The sequence below is a fragment of the Prunus mume genome, linkage group LG2 (genome assembly GCF_029339155.1).
Source record: "Prunus mume cultivar Tortuosa linkage group LG2, ASM2933915v1, whole genome shotgun sequence".
NCBI classification, from domain to species: domain Eukaryota; kingdom Viridiplantae; phylum Streptophyta; class Magnoliopsida; order Rosales; family Rosaceae; genus Prunus; species Prunus mume.
Window position 1 is genome coordinate 36,348,899 of NC_142699.1, and position 22,361 is coordinate 36,371,259.

General features: G+C 36.8%; 3 protein-coding genes across 6 annotated transcripts; 2 read left to right on the forward strand and 1 right to left on the reverse strand.

Annotated features, from left to right (window-relative positions):
- Positions 1 to 4,028: 4,028 nt before the first annotated feature.
- Positions 4,029 to 8,401, forward strand: LOC103322933 (lipase). Of its 4 annotated transcripts, none has more exons than XM_008224889.3 (11): positions 4,029 to 4,241; positions 4,344 to 4,413; positions 4,925 to 5,004; positions 5,312 to 5,377; positions 5,456 to 5,503; positions 5,597 to 5,664; positions 6,089 to 6,161; positions 6,246 to 6,407; positions 7,168 to 7,362; positions 7,680 to 7,768; positions 7,926 to 8,401. In XM_008224889.3, the coding sequence occupies exons 2-11, from the start codon at positions 4,347 to 4,349 to the stop codon at positions 8,137 to 8,139; spliced, it is 1,062 nt and encodes a 353-aa protein (XP_008223111.1). In that variant the 5' UTR covers positions 4,029 to 4,241; positions 4,344 to 4,346; the 3' UTR covers positions 8,140 to 8,401. The 4 variants fall into 4 exon arrangements, with proteins under 4 accessions (XP_008223111.1, XP_008223112.1, XP_016647927.1 ...); XM_008224890.3 differs by having other exon boundaries at positions 4,095 to 4,245; XM_016792441.2 differs by having other exon boundaries at positions 4,106 to 4,241; positions 4,333 to 4,413.
- A 577-nt stretch (positions 8,402 to 8,978) lies between these two features.
- On the reverse strand, positions 8,979 to 10,353 carry LOC103322932 (uncharacterized). Its single transcript, XM_008224888.3, has 2 exons — positions 9,607 to 10,353; positions 8,979 to 9,431 (listed from the first exon to the last, which is right to left on the reverse strand). Exons 1-2 carry the CDS (start codon positions 10,202 to 10,204, stop codon positions 9,286 to 9,288), a joined length of 744 nt encoding a protein of 247 aa, XP_008223110.2. The 5' UTR covers positions 10,205 to 10,353; the 3' UTR covers positions 8,979 to 9,285.
- Positions 10,354 to 12,816: 2,463 nt separating this feature from the next.
- LOC103322930 (CHY-type/CTCHY-type/RING-type Zinc finger protein) lies at positions 12,817 to 17,477 on the forward strand. The gene is made up of 12 exons (XM_008224887.3): positions 12,817 to 13,452; positions 13,611 to 13,698; positions 13,803 to 13,859; positions 13,953 to 13,985; positions 14,087 to 14,164; positions 14,376 to 14,419; positions 14,528 to 14,568; positions 16,275 to 16,357; positions 16,450 to 16,541; positions 16,620 to 16,689; positions 16,800 to 16,841; positions 16,999 to 17,477. The coding sequence occupies exons 1-12, from the start codon at positions 13,403 to 13,405 to the stop codon at positions 17,122 to 17,124; spliced, it is 804 nt and encodes a 267-aa protein (XP_008223109.1). The 5' UTR covers positions 12,817 to 13,402; the 3' UTR covers positions 17,125 to 17,477.
- The last annotated feature ends 4,884 nt before the right edge of the window (positions 17,478 to 22,361 follow it).

The following is a 22,361-nucleotide window of genomic DNA, read 5'->3' on the forward strand; positions in this document are numbered from 1 at the left end:
GAGATCATCAAGGACAACTTGAGGTTCTTCGATGAGGACAATGCCCAGGACCGTCCCTAAAAGGTTGGCTTGAACACTTTTACTGACCTGACCAACCAAGAGTGCCGTGCCAAGTTTCTAGGCACCAGAAGTGACCTTAAGCTTAGGGTCATGAAGGCCAAGAACCCTAGCCAAAGGTATGCCTTTCGTGCCAGTGAGGTGTTGCGTGAATCTGTGGATTGGAGAATTCCTTTGACTTATAAATACTAAGCCTTAACCTAAGGCTAGGGGTTCTTATTATTTTTTTGGGAGACCATAGACCACAAAGGCACGAGAGAGAGTTTTAGAGAGACAAAGAAGACGACCTGGAGCTAGAGTTGTTGTTGTGCAGAGATCAAATCTTCAATTGGTTTTTTCTTTCCTATGACACTGTTTGTCATGGTTTTTATTAAAGTTGTCATGAATGGTTTTTAATTCCAAGTATTTTTCCATGTTGAGTATCTATTACCATGCTTAATGCTTTGAATGTTCGGCCAACATTTAATTGATTTGAAGCTAAATTGACGATAGGTATATCCAATTTGGGGTTGCTTCTTGTAACAGATGTCATGGGTTACATGATTAAACAGGATGTTTGTCATGACTTATGTGGTTGTTTTGCAGGTTTTCCAAGGAATTCAATGGGTTCTTATTATCTTAATTCTATTACTAGGGATAAAGTAGGTTGGTAATAAGAATACTTTTGGTATAACCAGGGATGGAGTATCGAATAAAGTAGGAAAAATCAACTGTCAATATGGAGAATAATTAGGATTAACATGCTAAGGGATTTGGGTAGAATTGACTATGATGAAATTGGAAACTCTAGTGCTCTCATAACTTGAATCTCATTACTTTATTTTTCTACGCTTGCTTTTTGTAGGGGGTTTTTGTTCGGGCTTAGCCCCTTGGATTTTTGGGCCTCAACACTTTTATTCATTGTTTTAGTTAATTAATCAATCGAATCTCATCATTCAATTGTTCAAATAAAGTCTTGGGTTAATCACAATTGGTACATAGTGAATTAAATCATGCTTCATGGGAACGACACTTCACTTATCACTGTATTACTTGTGTGAATTGTGCGCTTGCAATAAATTCACAACATTGAGATAAGAAATGAAGTGGATAAGTATTTGTTAGAGCCACCTGAAAATCTTAGAAATCCCAACTTTGACTTGTTGTATTGGTGGCGAGAGAATAGTCCAAGGTTTCCGGTTTTATCCCAAATTGCTAAGGATGTATTTAGCATTCCAATCTCTACCTTGACTTTAGAATCTGTCCTTAGTTTGGGTGGTAGAATTGTAGATCCTTTTCATGCTTCTTTGACTCTAAGAATGGTGGAGGCCTTGGTTTGCACAAGTGATTGGTTGAAAGCCGGGGAGTTCTCCTTTTACAAGGATCCCACTAAAGAGGAAATTGATTTCTTTGATGCTTTGGAGAAAATTGAGACTGGTAAGTAATTTTAATTTTGCATTTTTTTTTTGTTTTTAATTGCATTTATATGACATATATTTATTTTCTCACTTTCATGATTTGTTTAATGATGTAAAAGTATATTCTAGTCCTTAAATGAAAGCGCAAGTTGTTGCCAATACATCTTCAGTACATATTGAATGGTATAATGACTAATAATCTTCCTTTATCTTAAATAACATGCCCATGTACTTTATATTTATTATGAACTTTGTTTTTCTTTGGCTACAGTAGATGAATCATATTTGAATTCAAGATTACAAGGCCTCTTTGTTGTAGTTTTGGTTCTTTGCAACGTTTAAACTAATTTCTTTTTGTTTTGTAACGTTATTTGCTATTTTATTATGTATTTTTCATGTTAATTTGTAACTTTAAAACTAAGTTCTTTGATTTCGTACTTGGCTGAATTAGACTATTGGATTTTTATATTTTACAAAGATAATTTGGTGTATTTGTTCAAGAACTTATGTTATGTGAAATGATTATAAATTGTGTTTTTATTTGTATGTTTTTATTACGGTACTACCTACCTACCAAACCAATTTGAATCGAATGTTAGGTTAACCAATTCGAACGGTTAAAGGTCTTAATGGTTGGTTAAAGAAAGATAAATTGGTTGATTGAAGTCTTTGGTTTGGTTAACGGAAGAGCCCTATACTGTTATGAACAGATCCGCACTCAGGCCTACTTTTATGTGTGTCTATTATATATAACAGAAAACATAAAATGCATATGGCTTCATTCATGTCTTCTATGCAACCAACTTTTCAATCTCCCACTTAATAGAGGGTAATTAATGTTAGAGTAAAAAAATATAAGATTATATTTCTTGTTGTTGCCAAGTTAGGAAGGGGGAGGGAGGAAACTCAAACACACTAGTCTTTACCATGCTTCCATTGTAACTCTCACTTTCTCACAATCCCAAATGTTAATTGTGATTAAGGATTAATTGTTTGGGGTAAAAACTTTCACATCCTCACACGCCTAGTCATGTGTGGCGAAATTTCAATTCTAACACGTGAACTATTTAACTGGTGATGCGAATCATGTTTGGTCATTGGCAGTGGCGGATCCAGGATTGTAACCTTATGGTGATCATGGTGTAAAAGTTCAAAAAAAAAAAAAAAAGGAAAAAAATAACACTAAAAAAATAAAAAGATAATACTTCCATTCATAATTCATGACAAAAAAAAAAACAAAAAAAATAATAATACAAGCTACAATAATCCACGACATTATGTAGTTTCTTGTTCAAAATTATAGTGAGGTTATCTAATTGGAGAGAAAGTTTATATAGGCTGGCCCTTTAATAGAATAGAATAGAATTACAATTGTTAATTTTACTGCCTAAGCTGTTAGGTGTTGTGTTGATAAACATCACATTGATAGTTATATATTTCTACATATATAATAAATGCTTGAAATCATAATTTTCATCTTGCTTTGCTTGTGTTGGTTTTATCAGTTTGTGCATTCTATACGATTTGATATTAAGTATTTACTGATTTTCGTTTAATTCATCCTAAGTGGTAAAGTTTGGCAAAGTTGGGGTGATAGATGGGGGGATATTGGGGTTAGGGTTAAGGAAAGAATAAGAAAATAAGGGTTTGGAGTGGGTGGGTAACTATCGGGTGGGAGGATTTTGGGGGGATGCTTCAGTGTTTTTTTTATTATTTAATGTTTTAAAAGTCCTGCTAGGTCATTTAAAAAAAGAAAAAAATTGCCTTGGCCAAAAAGATGTGAAAAAAATAAAATAAAATTAGACAAGCTGTGTTGCACAGCTCCTTCTCCTTCTCTGGACTTCCGTCCAACAGATGGTGGGCAACTCCATGGGGTCGCACCGCTAGCAAACAAGGACCTCCAAGCCTTCCTTCATGGTTGCCAGAGATCGTCTGACACCATTGACCCCATAATGGCTCCGCCACTCGTCATTCGATGAGCAACTCCTTGCAAGGAAGTTTCCAACATTGAACAATTCATGTTAAATGTATTTATGATAAAAATTAATGAAGTCTCTAATTCAAGGCTCTGTAGTCACTAACAGTATATGCTTTGTTGGATCAACCATAACAGTATATGCTCTTTTTTTAGTTACCAAAATAACAGTATATGCTTTAGTGACAGTATTAATTATACTAATTTTGCCGGATCTACAAATGGACTAACATTGGAGCAAAACAACAATTTTTATTATCAATGCATAATATTTATATTTGTGTCTGTAAAATCATAACACGACAGAAAAAGTATTATATATTTTTTAAAGGAAAAAAAATTCATAAAATAGAGGCAAAATTCGTATGATCCAAACCCAATCCCAACCCCAATCCCAACCCAATCCCAAACCCAACCCAACCCCAGCCGAAATAAAAACACACATCAGCAGCGCTTGCGAGTCTGACACGTCTCAATCACGGGTACATTCCCATAAGTGCCCTCCAAAAAGATTAGATCAACGGTAAACACAACAGTGACAGAAAGGGTAATTTCGTTACTGGACATAAATAAAACAAACTTTGTTTTCCTTCTTCTCTCTTTCCGTGGTTTGCCCAACTCCTACCTGATTCAATTATTTATTTATTTTCCCTCGACTCCTTTTCTTGGGTCTCCCTCAACAGTCTTAACACGTTGCCAACCACCACGAGCGTCTCCAAAACGGTGCGTAACGGTGCGTTTCGGTCATCTACGGCTGATCGCTCACCGTAACCGGCACAGTTCGACAGTCGTCGGAGCTTCTAAGCCGCGGGGTGAGTGAGTCGTCCTGGCCCCTTTGTCTAATTGTCTTTCTGCATCTAATTATTGCTGAATTGTGCCCTAAATTGTTTCCTTTGATGCAAGCATTTTACCAGAGCATGGAGAAAAGGAGATGGTTGGTATTTGTAGTATTTACATGGATGTTTGTTTTTTCTGCTGGAAGAGGTAAAATTTGAACTTATGCATCAAAATTTTATTAGAAATGTTTAACTTGATGGTGGTCTTGGGTTAGACTAATTTCTTGTTGTGAACGTAGACATTGTATTGGGTTTGAAGGAATTTTGGTTGGTTGGAGAAAAATTAGTTGAGGAGACACGGTGGGCGAGCTTAACGGTCTTTACTGGTGGACATATATATGTGTATATGTTACGTAATTGCTTAATTATGTATGATAGCATTTGCAATATGGGTGGTATTGTTGGTTCTACATTGTTACAATGTACTTAGAAAGTTGGTGTGGTTTTAGTCTGTCCTGGGCTCAAGAGGTAGTAGCATTTGCTTAGGAGAAGAGAGGGAAGCGCATACGAGAATTATACAAATATGAATTAGTTGTGTTATGATTCTTACCGATGAAATGGTTTGAATATGGTTTAGGGTAGATCCCAGATAGACTTTGCTGTTGTTGAGCTTATGGAACACATTTTTAACAAGGAATTATTCCTTCTTCTAAATGCAGAACTGAAAATTAAGCACAAGGATCATGGCCCCATCTATAATCATACGCTTGCCACTATATTAGTGCGGTATGCTTCCACGGTAAGTTTCACGAGATATTGGCTCGTGGGACCATTTACGAGGATTTGGTTGGTAAACATTTATGTTACGGAAATATGTAGCCTCACCATTTCCCTTGCAAATCTGTACGATATATTTTGTGATTCCTAGTGTGCTGTAATTGTGACATAGAGAAAGGTTGATTTTGGGGAGTATTTAAATCTGTCTAATTAAATAGGAAACAAAAAACTATGGAGATTTGGTGGATTAGATGTCAATATTTTAACTATTAGTAGTAGCATCGCCTATAAGTTTTGTAACAATTGAAATCAAACTTCTGCACTTGTAGGTGTATTTATCAGATTTGACAGAGCTGTTTACTTGGACATGCTCAAGATGTGACGGTTTGATTAAGGTACTCAGATTTATGGCATCAATTCAAAAAATTTATGACTAAAAACCGCTGACCTTATTCCTCCTTTAATGTGAACAGGATTTTGAAATGATTGAGCTGGTTGTTGACATCCAGCATTGCTTACAGGTGCAATTTCATAGTTCAGCCTGGTTTTATGTGTTAAAATTGTTTTCTTATCTGCCTCTGTCTTACATTGTCATTACTCATTACTTTCTCCAGGCTTTTGTTGGAGTGGCACAAGATCCCAATGCTATCATAATTGCATTTAGAGGGACTCAGGAACACAGGTAGAGTGCTAGAGTGCTTATATCATTCGAGATTAAAAATTTTGCTGAGTTATTTTTGTGAGCCCAAATTACCCAGTGACCAATAGAAGGGCTTTGCTCATGAATTGTGCTGGTCAGTTGTGCAGTCCAACTACCTTATGTCACAACTGAGTTATTTTTGTGAGCCCAAATTACCCAGTGACCAATAGAAGGGCTTTGCTCATGAATTGTGCTGGTCAGTTGTGCAGTCCAACTATATTGTCTGTGACATAAGAAAACATAGGTGACAAGAAAATTTAATATTAAGGATGTTAATACAGCACTTGTTGAGAATTAACATCTAGATTCCTTGTTTTACCTCAAAATATATGCATCACCATAGGCAATCTGATTTGTTCTTTTATCAGAGTTGTTAGTCGACTAATGGTTGACTTTATGTGTACAGCATACAGAATTGGGTTGAAGATTTATTTTGGAAACAGCTTGATTTAGATTACCCTGGCATGCCTGATGCAATGGTATTTATTACAGTAAAGTTTCTCTACTCTGTTGCTTGCTGGAATATAAAGTTTCAAGTCTCAATTCTTTTTCTATTGCTTTAGGTGCACCATGGGTTTTTTAACGCTTACCACAACACAACCATACGCCCTGGAATTCTAAATGCTATTGCAAGAGCTAAGGAGTTCTATGGAGATATTCGCATCATAGTTACAGGTCATTCAATGGGCGGGGCAATGGCTTCATTTTGTGCTCTTGATCTAAGGGTAATCATAGATTCACAATTAAGCCAGTCTCTATTTTGCATGTTTCATCTATAGGAATATTTGTTTGAATTTTTCTTTTCCTAGTGCCTTCCATCAATTTTTTTTGTAATTTTTTTATTTCAATGTATGCTATCTCTAGGTTCTGGGTAACTACCGAATGAGGATAATTTTTTGTTATTTTTCTCAGATAAATTTTGAGTCGGGGTAATGTACTGGTTGTCTTTTTTCTTCAAAACAGTAGTTTGTGGCCGTCATGATTGCAAACAATAAATGCATGCATGCTTTTGAATATAGTTACATTTGATGGTTCTCTTGGTCCAAAGACCGACAATGAGCAGTTACCTTTACTTCTGTTAGTGAGTTATATTGTTTTAGCCTTAGGCAGGTAATTTGAAGTCCTGTGAGAGGATTGTTGTAACTTGTATGCGATAGCTGTAGTAGCAAGAAACTAAGTAGTATTAGGTATCGTATCATGTCAGAGCTTGACTCATATGTTATGTCAACATAGCTATTACCAATGGAGCTTCAATTAATCTTATCCCCTTTCACTTCAACTGATCAAGATATGTTAGTGTGTCAGTGTAAAAGAGTGTGAACTTATTCCACAAGGGTCTTTTGAATTTGTCTAATTGCATTCACTGCTTGCTGGAGTTTTTCTTGGCCCTGCTGCACTCATGTTACTTTTGTGAATGTTATTCTGGAAGCTTGTTCTTCGAACCAGTAACATTGAAATGTTTCTTTTTTCTTTTTTGTAATCCAGGTCAATCAGAAAGAGAGAAATGTTCAAGTTATGACATTTGGACAACCTCGTATTGGTAATGCAGCTTTTGCATCTTACTTTAGCGAACTTGTGCCAAATACTATACGAGTTACAAATGAACATGATATGGTTCCTCATTTGCCTCCATACTATACTTATTTTCCTCAGAAGACATACCACCACTTCCCAAGAGAGGTATTTTTTCTAATCCTCAGAGGTGGATTACTTATGTGTTCAATTTGAATCCTTTAATATCAATTAGAGAATAAACGGATCAAGTACTTTATTCTAGCATATTCTTGGTGGCCCATTATTTGTGAATAGTTTGAGTAATGAGAATGATGCCAGATGAATAAGAGTCTTAGATATACACTTGCACACTGCTTTTGTAACCAAATCCATCTTTATCTGCACCTTTGAGACAATTTTGGAATCATAAACATGTATGTTTATGACCATACTTTGGAAGTTTCTTTCTCTTCTGACCATTGAGAGCCCTATTCTTACTCTAGGTGTGGCTTTATAACGTTGGAGTTGAAAGTCTTGTTTATGAGGTTGAGAAGATCTGTGATGATTCTGGCGAGGACCCAACCTGCAGCAGGTAATCTCTCTTTTGTGTTGTGATTTCATCAAAAGTTTTCTCCTTGGTTTCTTTTCTTCCACCCTGTCTTCTATTGGTAGAAGAACAATATAATACTGAATTGAAAAGAACAATCTTATCAGAAAAGATGATACAAGTTCTCGGGAAATTTGTGCAGGTCGGTGAGTGGGAACAGCATTTCAGACCATCTAGTTTATTTTGGTGTTGAATTAATGGCCAAGACATGGAGACGGTGTAGAATTGTGATGGGTCCTGGGGTAGTGGAATACAGCAGAACAGATCTTGGAGGAAATTTTGTACTGTCCAGAGATCTTGCAACTCCTGTTCTAAAGTTGAATGCATTGTCAGAAGCTGGGGCAAAACCTCTATAAAATGCCAGCCAATGATTCGCTTGGAAGAAATCTGAGAGAGGTCAGTTGTAGGTTTATGCCCCTTAAAAAGCTGTTTCGTCGTAGGCTTTTCGTTTTCATAAGCCATAGCTGACAAATATCGGTGGGATGGGGCCAAGGCTGCAAATGACTTGTGTATATATTAATGTGTTCATCTTCATTCTTTCGGATATGAATGCTGACATTTGTGTTACTTGTGTATATATAATGGCCGTTCTCTATGCAGAAAATGCTAGTTTTCTAACTTGTATAGTTTAAATCCAAATTGCATCCGACAAGATCGAGGGTCTACTTTTGCCTTTTTGTCTGAGTAAAATAACTCGTAACCGAGCTGAACTTGAATCTGATCAGCCTGGCAATTTCTTAATTCAGACTTTATTTGGAGCTCTAGTCCCATGCATCCAATTTCTTAATAAAAAGGTTATATTTCTTCTTACTCATAGCCTGTCACTTAATTAATACCCCCTTTTCTCAAAGTTATCTTTGAATAATGAGTTAATGTTGAATGAAATGTTTCGATTAATTAGTCTCGCTACATATGCATGGGATGTTGATTTATCATCGACGCGAAGATCGCAGCAAAATCTATGGTTTGCTAAAGGAAAAATTTCACGTCTCAATTTAAGTTAATTTGGTTTTACAACTTGTAATAAGCTAGTTAGGCAACCCTTGTTTATTCTAATTAATTATAAACCTTCCAACAATGGAATACGTAAATGCAATTACATTATACTGCACTAGCCACTTGTTTAGATTTATTTTTCCCACGATTTTTATCTATATATATTTCACAATATTCTTACACGAATATTAAGTGGTTGAAATCGATCGATTAAGTTTGGCATATAACAACTTAATTTCACAAATTTGTAATGTCATCATTGCCAAGTACATAACACACAGTGGGACTAGATATTCTGTGTCCAAGTTACATGTTTAGATGCATAGCAAGAGTTCATGTTTAGATGCATAGCAAGAGTTCAGCACAGGAGCAAAACCAATAAAAACTAGGTGATGATCAATTACAAAAGAAGGTAAATGTAGGAGAAAAGCTTTTCAGATTTAGTTTTCCTTTCACACCCAAGCTTGTCTTCAAATCCTTGGCTAGCGAATCGCCCACATGTCCCTTCACTCTGTTTTCAGATTCAGATTATTCTTCTCTTCTTCATCAAGGATAGAAACTACGGGTTCTACCACTTTGGCTTCAGCAATGGCTGTTGTGACTGCCACTTCTGCTTCCTTTACCAAATTCTCCTCTGGTTTTACGGGCTCTTCTGTACACACGCATAACCAAATTAGGTTAGCAGACAATACATTTGACTGACGACTTGTTAGACATATACTTATGTTGCCGGATTATGAATGTGCATGTTGCTTATATCCATGCAACGTGATATGTATAGTTTTATAAATAAACTATATTAAATTAACATGATTGAGGTCACAAACCATTTTGTTGTGTCTCTGGAGCTTTTGTTTCTTCCGCATCCAAACCCAATTCTTTGTTGTCTTCTGGAATATCATCGTCTACCTTGAAGTACAAGCTACCCTTGCTGCCGGCTCCATGGCGGGGAGTGTAATAGTCAGACGTTCCAGACCTGCCCTCAGAAATAATCCCATCAATTCCTTCCTCATCTAATTTCCTCGACGAAAAGAAACGGTTCGGGGAGCCGTGGGTGATCAGCCTCTCCGCAGCCTCACCGTGCTCTTCTTTGTTACTTTTCTCCAAGGATTCTTTATCACCATCGTCTTCATAATCTCCATCTTCGTTATTTACAATGACGTCCTTCGATTTCTCCTCAGCCGCCACTGGCTCGCCGCCACCAACATTGTTATTTACATTAATATCCTCATGATTCTTGTCGAGTACGTTTTCGCTGTTCTTACAATCTGCTGGTTGTTGCACCGTTGAGCTGCCGTTGTCCACGTTTTCGAGGACGGTTTCGATGTCTTTGCTCTTCTTGGAAGAGCCTCCAACATTGGATTTCTTGCGGCGAAGGATGGTGTTGCTGGTGGCAACCGCCAGTTTTGATTCCCCACAACCCATTTTTCAATCGTGTGTTTGTGTTGTGAGGTCTCAGAGAAGAGAGAGAGAGAGAGAGAGAGACAGAAGCTGAGAGATTAATGTGTTTAGCTCCCTTGAATATGTAAGAGAGAGATTAGAGATGGATAGGCAATGAAAGCTGTTGTGTTTTGATTTGGTTATTTGTTTGTGTTGGAGCTGTGGTTTGCATGGGTGTAATTTGGTTGTCATGCACATATAGCTTATATATAGAACCGTTTTCTTCGTTGTGTTTTCAAGGTGGAGATGGGTTTATGGGCAGCTCATTATCAACATCAATGTGCCTTGCCTTGGTGTATTTTTAGATAGGTAAAAGGCCTTAGTAATTAGGAAACATTTTTTCTGGCGATGTTCATTCATTCATTCATTCAATTGTTCGATTATTCACGTTTTGAAATAAAACACATTTGAAAAACTATACACTCATGAATTAAATCTTAAATTACTTTTTAGGGAAATATTTAGAACACAACTTTCGCAAAAGGCAATACCAAATCAATACTCAATAAGACAAAGTTTAGAAATCTATTTTTGGAAGAAAAAATTGGATTCTACAATATCTTTGCGGGGAATGAATTTGTATGCCATCGGAAAGGACTTTTGCAACCTTAAACTAAGAAAAGAGAGATGATTGTAAGTCCTTGAACACATCAGTGTGGTGTGAGCCAAAGAGCTTCCGATTAAGTTAATTCGACTATATAAAGAGAAAAGTAAGGTTTCTTAATTCAAAGAACAATTATCTTCTACAAGAGGCGGATATTGATTTATATTTAGCTCTTTGAGGGCTGATTTATTGTCGTAGGAGGCTACGTATTTGACATAAATTAGGGGTATGAAATACTCATTGATGTGCACATAAAGTCAATTAAATGTTTGACTTGGAACGTGTGAGATATTTTACCCAAAGCGGGTGAACATGAGGGAAATCTCCAACATTTGGGCTAATCTTTTACAGGCGTGCAATATGGCGACAAGTCATGTTGGGCTTATCCTTTTAGGCCATATCTGTCCTAACCCAAGGCTAGATAGGCGTTTGGGCCCAGGCCGAGCTAGCTCAATCATGGGCATTTGTCTAGCGCAAGGCCTTGTAGGGCTTTCTTTGCCGTGTGGGCTCCTCATTACTCTGGCAGAGGAAGCGACCTCTGCGAGCTCTTTGGCAATAATTCCAATTGCGTGAGACTTCTCTTGCCCCTTATAAGGACAATTTGGTCCATGTGGTTGCTCTTTAATACACGTGGTGCCTTATCATTGCCGTGCGATTATTTGCACCCACAAGCTATCCCACATATTTTGACCATATAATAAATATGAATATATTTGAAGGTGAGACCTGAGGCCATCACCCCCCTCCCCCTCTTCTCTCCTCTCCCACGTAGTTGAGAGAGGGAGAGATGAAATCTCTGAAATGGCAGAAATGTGCCCAACCGTTTGAAGGTTGTATATCTCAGATTCTGAGGGTCCAATAACATCCATTTGCACAGACCCCTAGAATATGAATAAAGAAAATTAAATATAGCTGCAATAGTGTACAAAAAAGAAACAGTTCCAACTTCCCATAAACCTCAAGATGCATGTGATGTGAAGTCATGTCAACTCCACCTCAGTTCTTCCCAAGAACAGTGCAAATCGCAACTGATGCAGATTTAATAAATTCATGACAATGGCTTAATGTTTATTCTAGTCTTTTTTTTATTATTGAAATATATAATAATGAATTAAAGCATTTCACAACTTAGGTTGTTAAGTTGTGTTATTAACAATCGCACGTAAGTAACTGTTATTCGTTGATATAATATGAAATTTACTTGTATTAAAAGGCGATGTATTTGAATTATTGTTCTTATAATGCAGTAGACGTAAGGTGCTAGAGTCATAGTTTGGGGCCACAAGATCCTACTAGAATCTTATGAATTGGATAAGAAATAAGTATTGGAGCTAGAAATTCAGAAGGTAGCGTGAGGGACAAACAAGTATGGGAAAACAATTGGATAAAGATGAAGTCATTTGATGCGTCCAAATTGAAGCCAGTGAGTAAGTCAGGGCTCTTAACTGCTTTTCTGTTATCAAATTTCAGTCGTCCTTCAATTTTGGGTAAATATGTAAAATTCATCGATCATTTGTCAACATTTCCTCCAGTTAAAAACTTTGACCCGGTTTGATTAATGGAAAATGAGGTTCGGGAATGAGAATTAATTGCTTGTCCATGTTTAGTAAGTCGAGATATGAGAAATGATTGCACGACACATGGAAAAGTAAGGAGGAAATTAAAACCTCCTCCCAACTTTTTTGTTTTCTTTTATCATGGGAAAGTTTGGGAAAATAAGCAATATTATATGTACATTTTTTATGACTATTTTGTCTAATTAATAATTTGGAATTACAATATATTATTAAATTTATTTTTTTATTTGATTTAATATGGGTATAATTGAAAAATTATACAAATTTTGTTTTTCATTCATACTCAAAATAAACATGAGAAAAGAAATAAAGTGATGTCTTCTGGTTTCTTTCCCAGGATTACCAAACATGGAAAAAAAATCTTCAATTTTCCATATCTTGGGAAATAACATGGAAAGTAATTTCCTCTCAAAGTCGTTTTGTAAACTAAACAGAAATGAAAGAAAAAGAGAGAAGAAGAGAGAAAAGAAAGCTGCTTGGATTTGGTTACATCGGTTCATTCCCCTTCTCCATGAAAAAGTAAAAACGGTTGGTATAATTAGGCCTTGCAAGTGTTTGTTAAAATGCCCAAAAGATTGCTTGTTTTTGTAAGCCTGTTCTCATTCTCTTGAAATTTGATTCGCTGAGATCGCGGCGCCTATCCTTTTCGCCATGAAAGTCACCAGCCACTGCCCACCGACCTTATCCTCTCTCTCTTTCTCTCTCTGACTCTGCCCATGTGGGTATGCGCAACAATGGCAAATGAGAAAAACAATAAAAATATTAGATCTTTTTGCAAACTCTAAAATATTTTACAGCTTTGAGCCTTTAAATAATGAGAAAAATGTACTATTTTAATGAGGGGAAGTAATGTAAAGGTGACCCATTTACATTATGGCTGTCTCTTTCTAATTGAGGGATTGAGACAAACAGAGCCAAACCAACAAACAACCCATCCTTCCCAAATCGGGAAACTTCCTTGCGTTCTTTTAGCCTTCTCTGCAAATCTCCTCTCCAGCTCTCATGGGAGGTTCAGGGAATGAACGTCTCGATTTTGGAAAAATGGGTTACGGGTACGCATCCGCCTTATCCTTCTTCTTATTTTTGCTTTCCATTTTCATTCCCTTCAAATTTTTGCTATTGTTCGCGTTTTTGTGACTGATTGTTTCATTTGTCTTCTGGGTTTTGCTTGTTTCATTTATCTTCTGGGTTTTGCTTTTTCTTTGTGCAGATGCAAGCATTATAGAAGAAGATGCCAGATTCGAGCTCCGTGCTGCAACGAGATCTATCCATGTCGTCATTGTCACAACGAGGCCACGGTATTTGTTACATTAGCTAAAACAGCATTTCAATTCATAAATTCATAACATTGGTGGTTGGCCTATGCACCTGTTTCTCATCTGGGTACATTTGATTTGTTCAGAGCATGTTGAGCAACCCTTTTGATCGGCATGAGCTCGTCCGCTACGATGTTAAACAAGTACGTGAAATATATATGCCATACTCTCTGTTTTTTTATTTCTGTGTTACTTCTCTGAGTTTTCTCATTGTGTTTATTGTGGTGCTGTTTCAGGTTGTTTGTTCAGTTTGTGACACAGAGCAGCCGGTATGTGTCTTCCTATGTTGGTTTCAATCCAAATTAAACAAAAGAGCATAGAAAAACGCCGTCTTGGTTCTGATTTTCTTCGATACCTGTATTGGTTTTAGGTTGCACGAGTCTGTACAAACTGCGGCGTCAGTATGGGGGAATATTTCTGTGAAATTTGCAAATTCTACGATGATGATGTAAGCTTACTACCATCTCAAATTGAATTACCGTACCCAGAAATTTAAAGAAGAAATATTTAGTGAAAAGTTTGTTTCCTTTGATTTTGTTGATTTATCAGTCTTTCTCTAGAAATGAACTAGATTCAGATTTGGTAGTTGGTGTGTGATCTTATATGGTATTGGTGGTTCCTCCTTTTTTGAAGTATGCCTTTTCGTTTATACCATGCAGACTGATAAAGGGCAATTTCATTGTAATGATTGTGGGATCTGCAGGTTAGTACAATTTCAGTATTTTTTCCTGTTTTTTATATGGCTGATTTTTGTCATAAAAATTCATGATATTGAGGAGTTTCTTAATCTAAACTGTTATATGGAGAACAGAATTGGCGGTCGTGAGAAATTCTATCACTGCAAGAAGTGTGGTATGTACTTGCAACCATTATGGAAATTTTGTTGCTGAAATTGGAAACTTGCCTTCCTAATGAACTTCTTGCAAGCAATTAGTTATTCTTTTTTTTTTTTTTTTTTAATATGGGTCGAAGTTGCAATTCGTTGCAAACCCTCAAAGGGGTAGAGAACAGTACAAACAAAGCCGAGCAAGAGCACCGGCCATAAAACTAACAGAAAACAAATAGGAACAAATCTAGCTAAAACTAGTACAGTGTAGCATGAAGATCATGTTCCCGAACCAAAAACTAAAATGTCAAAAGCCAACAAAAAGGCATTTAGGCCACAAAGAGGCATTACGCCCACATTAAAGATAAAATAAAACACAGGAAACCTAGCGGCCACAACCAAAGAGAAACTCCAAGCCGCCACCACCAACAAAGAGAAACTCCATGACTGTAGATGGACAAACCACCAATCACCACCATGAAGAACCAAACACCCGTAGGTCAGCAAACCAAGCCAAACATCCCTCAAAACATGGCCCACCCGAGATTCACTAATAGATCCAGAAATAACCCAACCAAAACATCCAAAAGACAGCAGCCAACAAAAAAAGAATGAGAAAACCCATTCCACAGTCAGGAGGAAAAGAACCAAGAACCTGGAAGGAGGTGGTGCAAGCATCCGAGCTAGAGCTCTACACACCTTCCAATAAATACGCGCCAAAACGCATTTAAAATTTGTAGCTACAAACCAAGGATGAGGCCAGATCAAAGGGGAGGTGAAGAAATCCAGATGAGCCATGTATTTTGGGTCGGTATGGAGCAGGACCAGGGTAAAGATGGTGGTGATAGGGGAAATCATGCCCATGGTCTTCATTCCACCAGATTGGAAAAAGGGGGAGAGGGAAGTGTGATTCAAGGAGGAAGGAGGAAGAGGAGGGGAGGGGAGGAGGGGTAGACCACCTCCCCCCAAAGATGAGGCGCTGAAGGGGTTGGGGGTTTTGTTTTTCTGCTAGGGTTAGAGAGAGAGAGAGAGAGAGAGAGATGCGGCGCTTCATTGCAGCAGATTCTTTGAAATAAAGAAATCTATACTATTTTGTGTCACATTTTGATTTACTCAGATCTGTCTTTTGGACAATAGCATTGATTTTCTAGTGCTAATGTTACGTTTTGTGCTACCAATCATTCATTAAATTGTGGGATAAATGAAAATTTTAGCCCTGCATTCTCTACACCCTATGGTTCGACCTGGCATTTGCTTGTAATTGTCCTCTCATTTGCAGTATATTAAGCATAAAATGGGTGCTAGAGAGGTTTTACGTCATTGATTCATGGAATCTGGATTGCCTGGCTTTGGGCCATAGCTGTTGCTAAAATTGTGCAATGCATGTACTTTTCTATCTTCCTTGAACTACTGATTATGGGTTTGCATTTGGTTTAGTTTGTCATAATACTAAAAATTCCTTTACCACATTGGATCTATATTTGCTATGGGAAATTTCATTCTCTATGACGTTGAGTTCTTTGTGCTTACAAATCAGCTTATTCATATTGGTTTTCTGAAAAATCTTTTCTAGTTAACCTTTCTTTTCTGTGGGACTTCTTCCTCTGACTTTGGGGTGGGGATGGGTGGGGAAAAGTTTTTTATTTTTATTTTTATAATTTTGAAGAAGTTACTTTCTAACAATAGTATTTTGTTAGAGTTTTTCTTATAAATATGCTTTATATATTTTCAGGGTCTTGCTATTCAGTTGGCCTACGCGATAATCACTTGTGTGTGGAGAACTCCATGCGGCACCACTGTCCCATTTGTTATGAGGTTTGTCTTGAAATTTCCTTTGGAGTTATAGTAGTAGGAAACTTTTGTCATGTTCTAACTAACAGGTAAAACTATCATGTTGTGTTCTGCAGTTCCTTTTCGACTCGCTGAAAGACACTACTGTAATGAAATGTGGTCACACAATGCACTGTGAATGTTACAATGAAATGATGAAGCGTGACAAGTAAGTGGAATCACTTTAATTTCATTAGTTTACAAGTCAAAAGACGATTATTTTGCTTGCTAACTCAAATTGGTTCAGATACTGTTGTCCAATATGCTCCAAGTCAGTGATTGACATGTCCAGAACCTGGAGGAGAATAGATGAGGAGGTATACTTTTACAAAGATTTCAGTCATTTTTCTTGTCTTGGTCGAATGATACCAGTTACATGGTAGCAATGAAGATTCATACTAATTTGTTGACATTTTCAAACTGCCAGATAGAAGCAACAGCGATGCCTGAAGATTACCGGTACAAGAAGGTACTTACTTTTCATCCTTGTTCAGGCCTACCTATAAAACAAGGCTGGTCTAGCTCTAATACCAGGACATGCCCTTTCTCTTTGGTATAAAATGCTATTCCCCACTAATCCTGAACTCTTTATATGCACAAGTCTAAGAAGCAATGATAATTTGCAGGTATGGATCCTGTGCAATGATTGCAACGACACTACCGAAGTTTACTTCCACGTTATTGGGCAGAAATGCAACCACTGCAAATCATACAACACCCGCACGATTGCCCCTCCAGTTCTTCCTCAATGACCAGACATTCAGACATTGGTTCCCATCCCAGGAATATATCCAGTCTGGTAGGCGCAGTGAAAAGCTTGTACCGTTAATGAACAACGTAAATGGGGATTCGGTTTTTATCCTCTCAATTGGTTCTGTACCATTGCATTATGATTCAAATGATTGTAATGTTGTATGCGTCCATCGAACTTTTTCCAGGCTATTGTTCTTCCCCCAATTTATGTGGAACCCAGGTGATGCGTCTTGGGTTTATGTAAACATTATATATACTGCAATTCAAGGGAATGGTATTATGGACCAATGAAAGATATGCCAGATGATAATAAGGATCATCTGTCATTATATATACTTTGAACCATTGATCAGATGATTTTTGTTTGACAATTTGTTTCAGTGCATGTTGTGCAACACTAGAGAGAGGCCAATGGGTGGATGGAGGAAATGCAACCTTTTAGGATGTTGGCTTGCAAGTGTCAGGCTGATATGAGTCATTTTCTCCTTCAAATTGCATTACACAGTGCAAGAAATTATGAGAAAAAGACTCTGCCACAACTAACTTCATGGCGATCACGATGGGGATTGGGATGATACGAACTCATCAAATCCCCATATGTGATGGGGGCTTGAAGCCCCATCTCTGAGATCGAAAACCCCACATCATCCATCATCATGAATAACTTTAACAAATAATTCATTAACAAAGGCACTTTAATCATATGTCTGCAAAATATGTGTATTAATGAAAATGGAAATTTTCATGTGCTATTATGTTTAAGGACACAAGCAAAGTATCTAATAATATCTATGTCTTGATTATAAAGTAGCTGTTTCGTTGTTGTACTACTTAAAATTAATCTAATCAATATGAAGAGGGGATTTGAAATTAGGTGCAATGGGAGCTCACTGTCTCGGCCAAGTGACCTAAACTTTAGATATGTTATTGTTTGCTTAAAGTGCACTAAGATATATTCTTCTCAATTTTACTTGCAAAATGCAAATCTCCAACTACTTATACACTTGAGAGTAGTATAATTACTAATATATCCCATGCTGATTGTAGGGGTCTTTTTGTTCCAACAGCCTGACAAATAGGTCTAGGCTGCTATAAGAGAAAGAGAAACAAAATTTCCCCCAATACATGAGTTCAAGAACCAAGCTCCCAAAAGAGTTTTGAAAAGTTTGCTGAAACTTTAGAAAAACACTTCTAGGTTCTTTTCACCAATAACCAAATGAACGTAACAAATTGATAAGTGACTTAGCTTGAGGAGCTTGTGGCATGGGAGCTAAGCTTTCACAAGTTTAGCAATTTGAGAGAGAGAAAAGCATGAATTTCTTACAGAGAGAAAAGGTTCAAAGTGGGGAAGCGGAAAATTAGGAAGATTTCTATATCAGGAAGAGAGAATGATGAAAGTAGAAGATGGGGTGTCTTGAGTAAATTTCCAGTCGCTTGACAAATATTGGTCATGCTCTGGATGATGATTTGTGCTGGGTAGAGGAAGCTCCTTTTTATAGGCGCTTAGAACCCTAATTCTATCGATCCTTCATTCCCACTTTTCCTTTGCTTTTTTCCATTCACTCCTTTTTGGTGAAATTTCTTTAGCCAGAGCGCATAGATCACAAGCTCTTTGGGGTTCCAAGGTTTTTGTGTGGCTGAACCTCCCCCATTGGGGAGGCGCCACCTGCTTTCTTCCTTGGTTTTCAAATTAGAGATCACAGAGGAAAAGAGAATGGGTAGAGTCGTTTGTCCAATGGGTACTCCTCCTACACACATGAATTTCCTTTGGTTCCTGCAATGGCTTCTCGTTGACTGTTATGGAGTTTTGACAATGGTGGAATACGATGCTAGATTTTTACAAGGTTGGGCTGGGCTTTGTTTATAGTATTGGGTTATTGGTACTCTATTTCCAGCGTCCTGTGGGTTTTCGTCAAGCTGCTGAGAGTAGTCCATTTGTTTTATTTTAGGCATTTTACTGATGTGGGTTTGTCTAAGTGTTGCAACAGACTATTAGATGTTCTCCTAGGGCATTGGATTACTTTTTTCCCTTTCTTATGCTAATCCATGTGTTTGGGCCCGAGGAATGAGTTTAAGTTTTAGTGCTCCCAAGTGCCCCAAAACTTACACTCTTTAAACCCTCAATGCGCCTTGTGAGTGCTTGGCCCCGTCCATACCACAACTTTCTCAGCAAATCCCGGGTAATTACTTGGCTTGGGCCCACTTAAGCCTGTAGCATGGCTTGGTATTAGAATAGCAGTCATTTTCATGGCATTGCATGTTTATGTAGCATGCTTGTGCTTGAGTTTTATCGTGCCGCAATAAGCTATGATCGGGCCAAGTAGCATTGGATAGGTTAGTAAGCGTGAATTTATAGAGCCGGTGCGTTTTGGCCCTTTTGCATGGCGGGATTGCATATTTGCTTGGCGTGACACGTGGCCCATGGCTCGCATAGGTGCGTCCCACAAATTATCTTATGTCCCAATTGGGCTCCTTTTGTGATCAATTATTTGTGCTGGGCTAACAATAAACCTGGGCCCAGCCCTTGGATTTTTGGGTCTTAACACCGATATAGGTAAAAATGAAAGTAAAGAAATAAACTAAAATTGTTATAAAACTAAGGGGAATTATAGAGATTAATAAGAGGACGAGAAATACAGAGAATTTGTTCTATGAACTTGTTGTCTTCTATTTATAGGCTGACAACCATAAGAAATTGACCCACTAAATATAGATTAAAGGCTACTAATTACTATACTAATAACATATGTCACACAACAACAAAAGGTGGAGATAATTGATATAATGGTGGTCATCTACATTCCATGGATTTATTTATAACACTCCTCCTTGGATGTCCACCATACAATGACATTGTTGACTCATTAAAAACCGAAGATGAGGGAAAAAGAGTGCAACTTTCTTCTCGATCATTGATATGGTTTAGATACTCTTATATTGCCTCATTAAAACCTTGTCAGGAAAAATCCAATGGGACAAAAACCTAGTCGAAGGGAACAAGAGTACAACGTGCATATGTCTTGTATGTAGTAAAATTGGGATGCTCCCCCTGATTGATATTTACCTTGATTTTCATTAACTTTTGGAATATAGGTTTCAAATTTTTTTTGGTAAAAAGGTTCATCAAATTATCTTGTGAATGAATTTGTCTAACTCCAATCTCTTGGATTTTTCTGAAACTATGTCACCCTTCGTGAACACTTCTTTGATTTGAGCAATACAAGCAACATTGTCTTCATAAATGATTGAACTCTTTAGGTGCATCAACAACTAATCTAATAGTTAGAATATGTTACAACAATATCAAATGTGAATTTAAAATACTTGGACTCTTAATGTTAACTCTTAATCAAGAATATTGTGGTACTTTATATCCATCAAGGGGGTGGCTTCATGCGATAAATCTCACATATTTCATGAGCTTTAAAGATTTCCATATACCATACAGTCTTAATAAATATGCATTTAACACATGCTATAAGTTTTGCGTCAAAATAACAACTGTACTTATAAAAATATAAATGCATCTACGATGGGATGGGAGACTAAAACCATGTTTATACTAGGAAACCTATGTCATATTAGTGATCTTATTTCAATTCACAAACACCAATATGTAACCTTCATACTTAACATTTGTAATCCAGTGTTTGAGCTATATGTTCAATATTGAACACTTCATATTTAGTAATAAATGGAATTGACTATTTTCATTTTGGCCAATCACTTAACTTGTCGACATTCATAAAACGAGATTTAATATAATCATAGCCCTTGATGATTGTAGTAGCTACTAATAAACCAAATGTATCATCAATTCGTGATCCCACAATTCTCATGTGCATGCACATGCATAATTTATAAGCATCTCATTGCTTTGGGGTATTAATGCCTCTTCAGGGGCTTATGTTGTCATTTATGGGACAAATATCTTTTTTACGATGAATTATTTAGAATATATGGATCATAACCTTTTATAGAGAGTTATTTTTTTATAGGGCTTGAATTTTTCAAATAATCTCCACTTTTAAGGAGTTAAGTCTTTAGAGCCTATAGATCTGTCATGCTTCAGGCATGCAACAGATTAGTTGATAGTCACTTATTATAATGTTAATGGATTGTGATACGAGAATATCAATGCATGTTAGCATATATATAACTTATATATGCATTATCTTGATGAGACAAAAGTGGAATGATTCAACACTATTTCACGACGCTCTTCAGGAACTGTCATATCTCCCCCTGACAGCGAGAAAATTGTCTCATGAAAGGAACAATCCTTAAAACATACGGTAAAGTGCGAGCACAAACAAAATCAACTTAGATTTCAATTTGGATTGATAATTCAATTCGTACATTATTTTTGTGCAATAGGCACATAAATGTATTTGAATGCCATAAATGAGATTTATGGAGGGATTGTTGTTGGTTGGAAACATGCCTCAACCAAACTAATACTGTAATTATATAAAATGATGTGGGCTTCAACTACTTTAATGGTTGTGTAATACAACTCACAAAAGAAAGTAGGAAGTTTCTCCAATAGACGCCTCTGATTGTCAATATTGGGGGTAATACAAAAACATTACCATTAACTAACAATCCAACATAAAGATAAAGAAATACAAACTTGATTTAAAAGTACTCATAACAAGAAATAAATTAAAAAATATAATTGAAAAAAAAATCAAATAAGATCAAAATAAAATATCCAAATTAAGCTAAAAAATTTGAAAAGAAAACAAGACATCAAATTAGTTGGGAGGACCCCACCATTAATCATGGAATCATGTGATTTTCCATTAGTATTAGTGAAGAAGTCTGAAACATCAAGGTAAGTTATATTCATTGGGACAAGTCCATAGGATTAGCTTCAAACCAGAGTACCTAAACTGTTTTTTCTTTGCCCTTGATCGAGGCTTGGTAAAGATCTACCAAATGTTTTAGCGTGCAGTAGATGCGTGCCCAGTGCCCATCTGCACAACAACTATGACAAGATTCCCCAATTATCAGTCATATTTTGGGGGGCCCTTTGCCTTGTCTTGTTTGTTCTACTTCTAGTAGTTTTTGGAGTAAACATTAATACATCTACCAAAACTTCTGATTTGAGATGTTTATAATTGGAATTGAGGAACTTCAGGCCCTCAATTATTTAAAATCAAAGAATTTTAGATTTTGATTCTATCAAGGAACTTTAGGTCTTGATCTAGTTGTATGATGAGGATCGAGGAAG

Excerpts from the sequence above, each read along its gene's own strand:
- LOC103322933 (XM_008224889.3), top strand. The coding sequence starts at position 4,347 with ATGGAGAAAAGGAGATGGTTGGTATTTGTAGTATTTACATGGATGTTT. Across the intron at positions 6,162-6,245 it reads CTGGCATGCCTGATGCAATG|GTGCACCATGGGTTTTTTAA; the intron begins GTATTTATTACA and ends CTATTGCTTTAG. Across the intron at positions 7,769-7,925 it reads GAGGACCCAACCTGCAGCAG|GTCGGTGAGTGGGAACAGCA; the intron begins GTAATCTCTCTT and ends AAATTTGTGCAG.
- LOC103322932 (XM_008224888.3), bottom strand. The coding sequence starts at position 10,204 with ATGGGTTGTGGGGAATCAAAACTGGCGGTTGCCACCAGCAACACCATC. Across the intron at positions 9,432-9,606 it reads TCCAGAGACACAACAAAATG|AAGAGCCCGTAAAACCAGAG; the intron begins GTTTGTGACCTC and ends GCGTGTGTACAG.
- LOC103322930 (XM_008224887.3), top strand. The coding sequence starts at position 13,403 with ATGGGAGGTTCAGGGAATGAACGTCTCGATTTTGGAAAAATGGGTTAC. Across the intron at positions 13,699-13,802 it reads ATTGTCACAACGAGGCCACG|AGCATGTTGAGCAACCCTTT; the intron begins GTATTTGTTACA and ends TGATTTGTTCAG. Across the intron at positions 16,358-16,449 it reads ACTGTCCCATTTGTTATGAG|TTCCTTTTCGACTCGCTGAA; the intron begins GTTTGTCTTGAA and ends TGTGTTCTGCAG.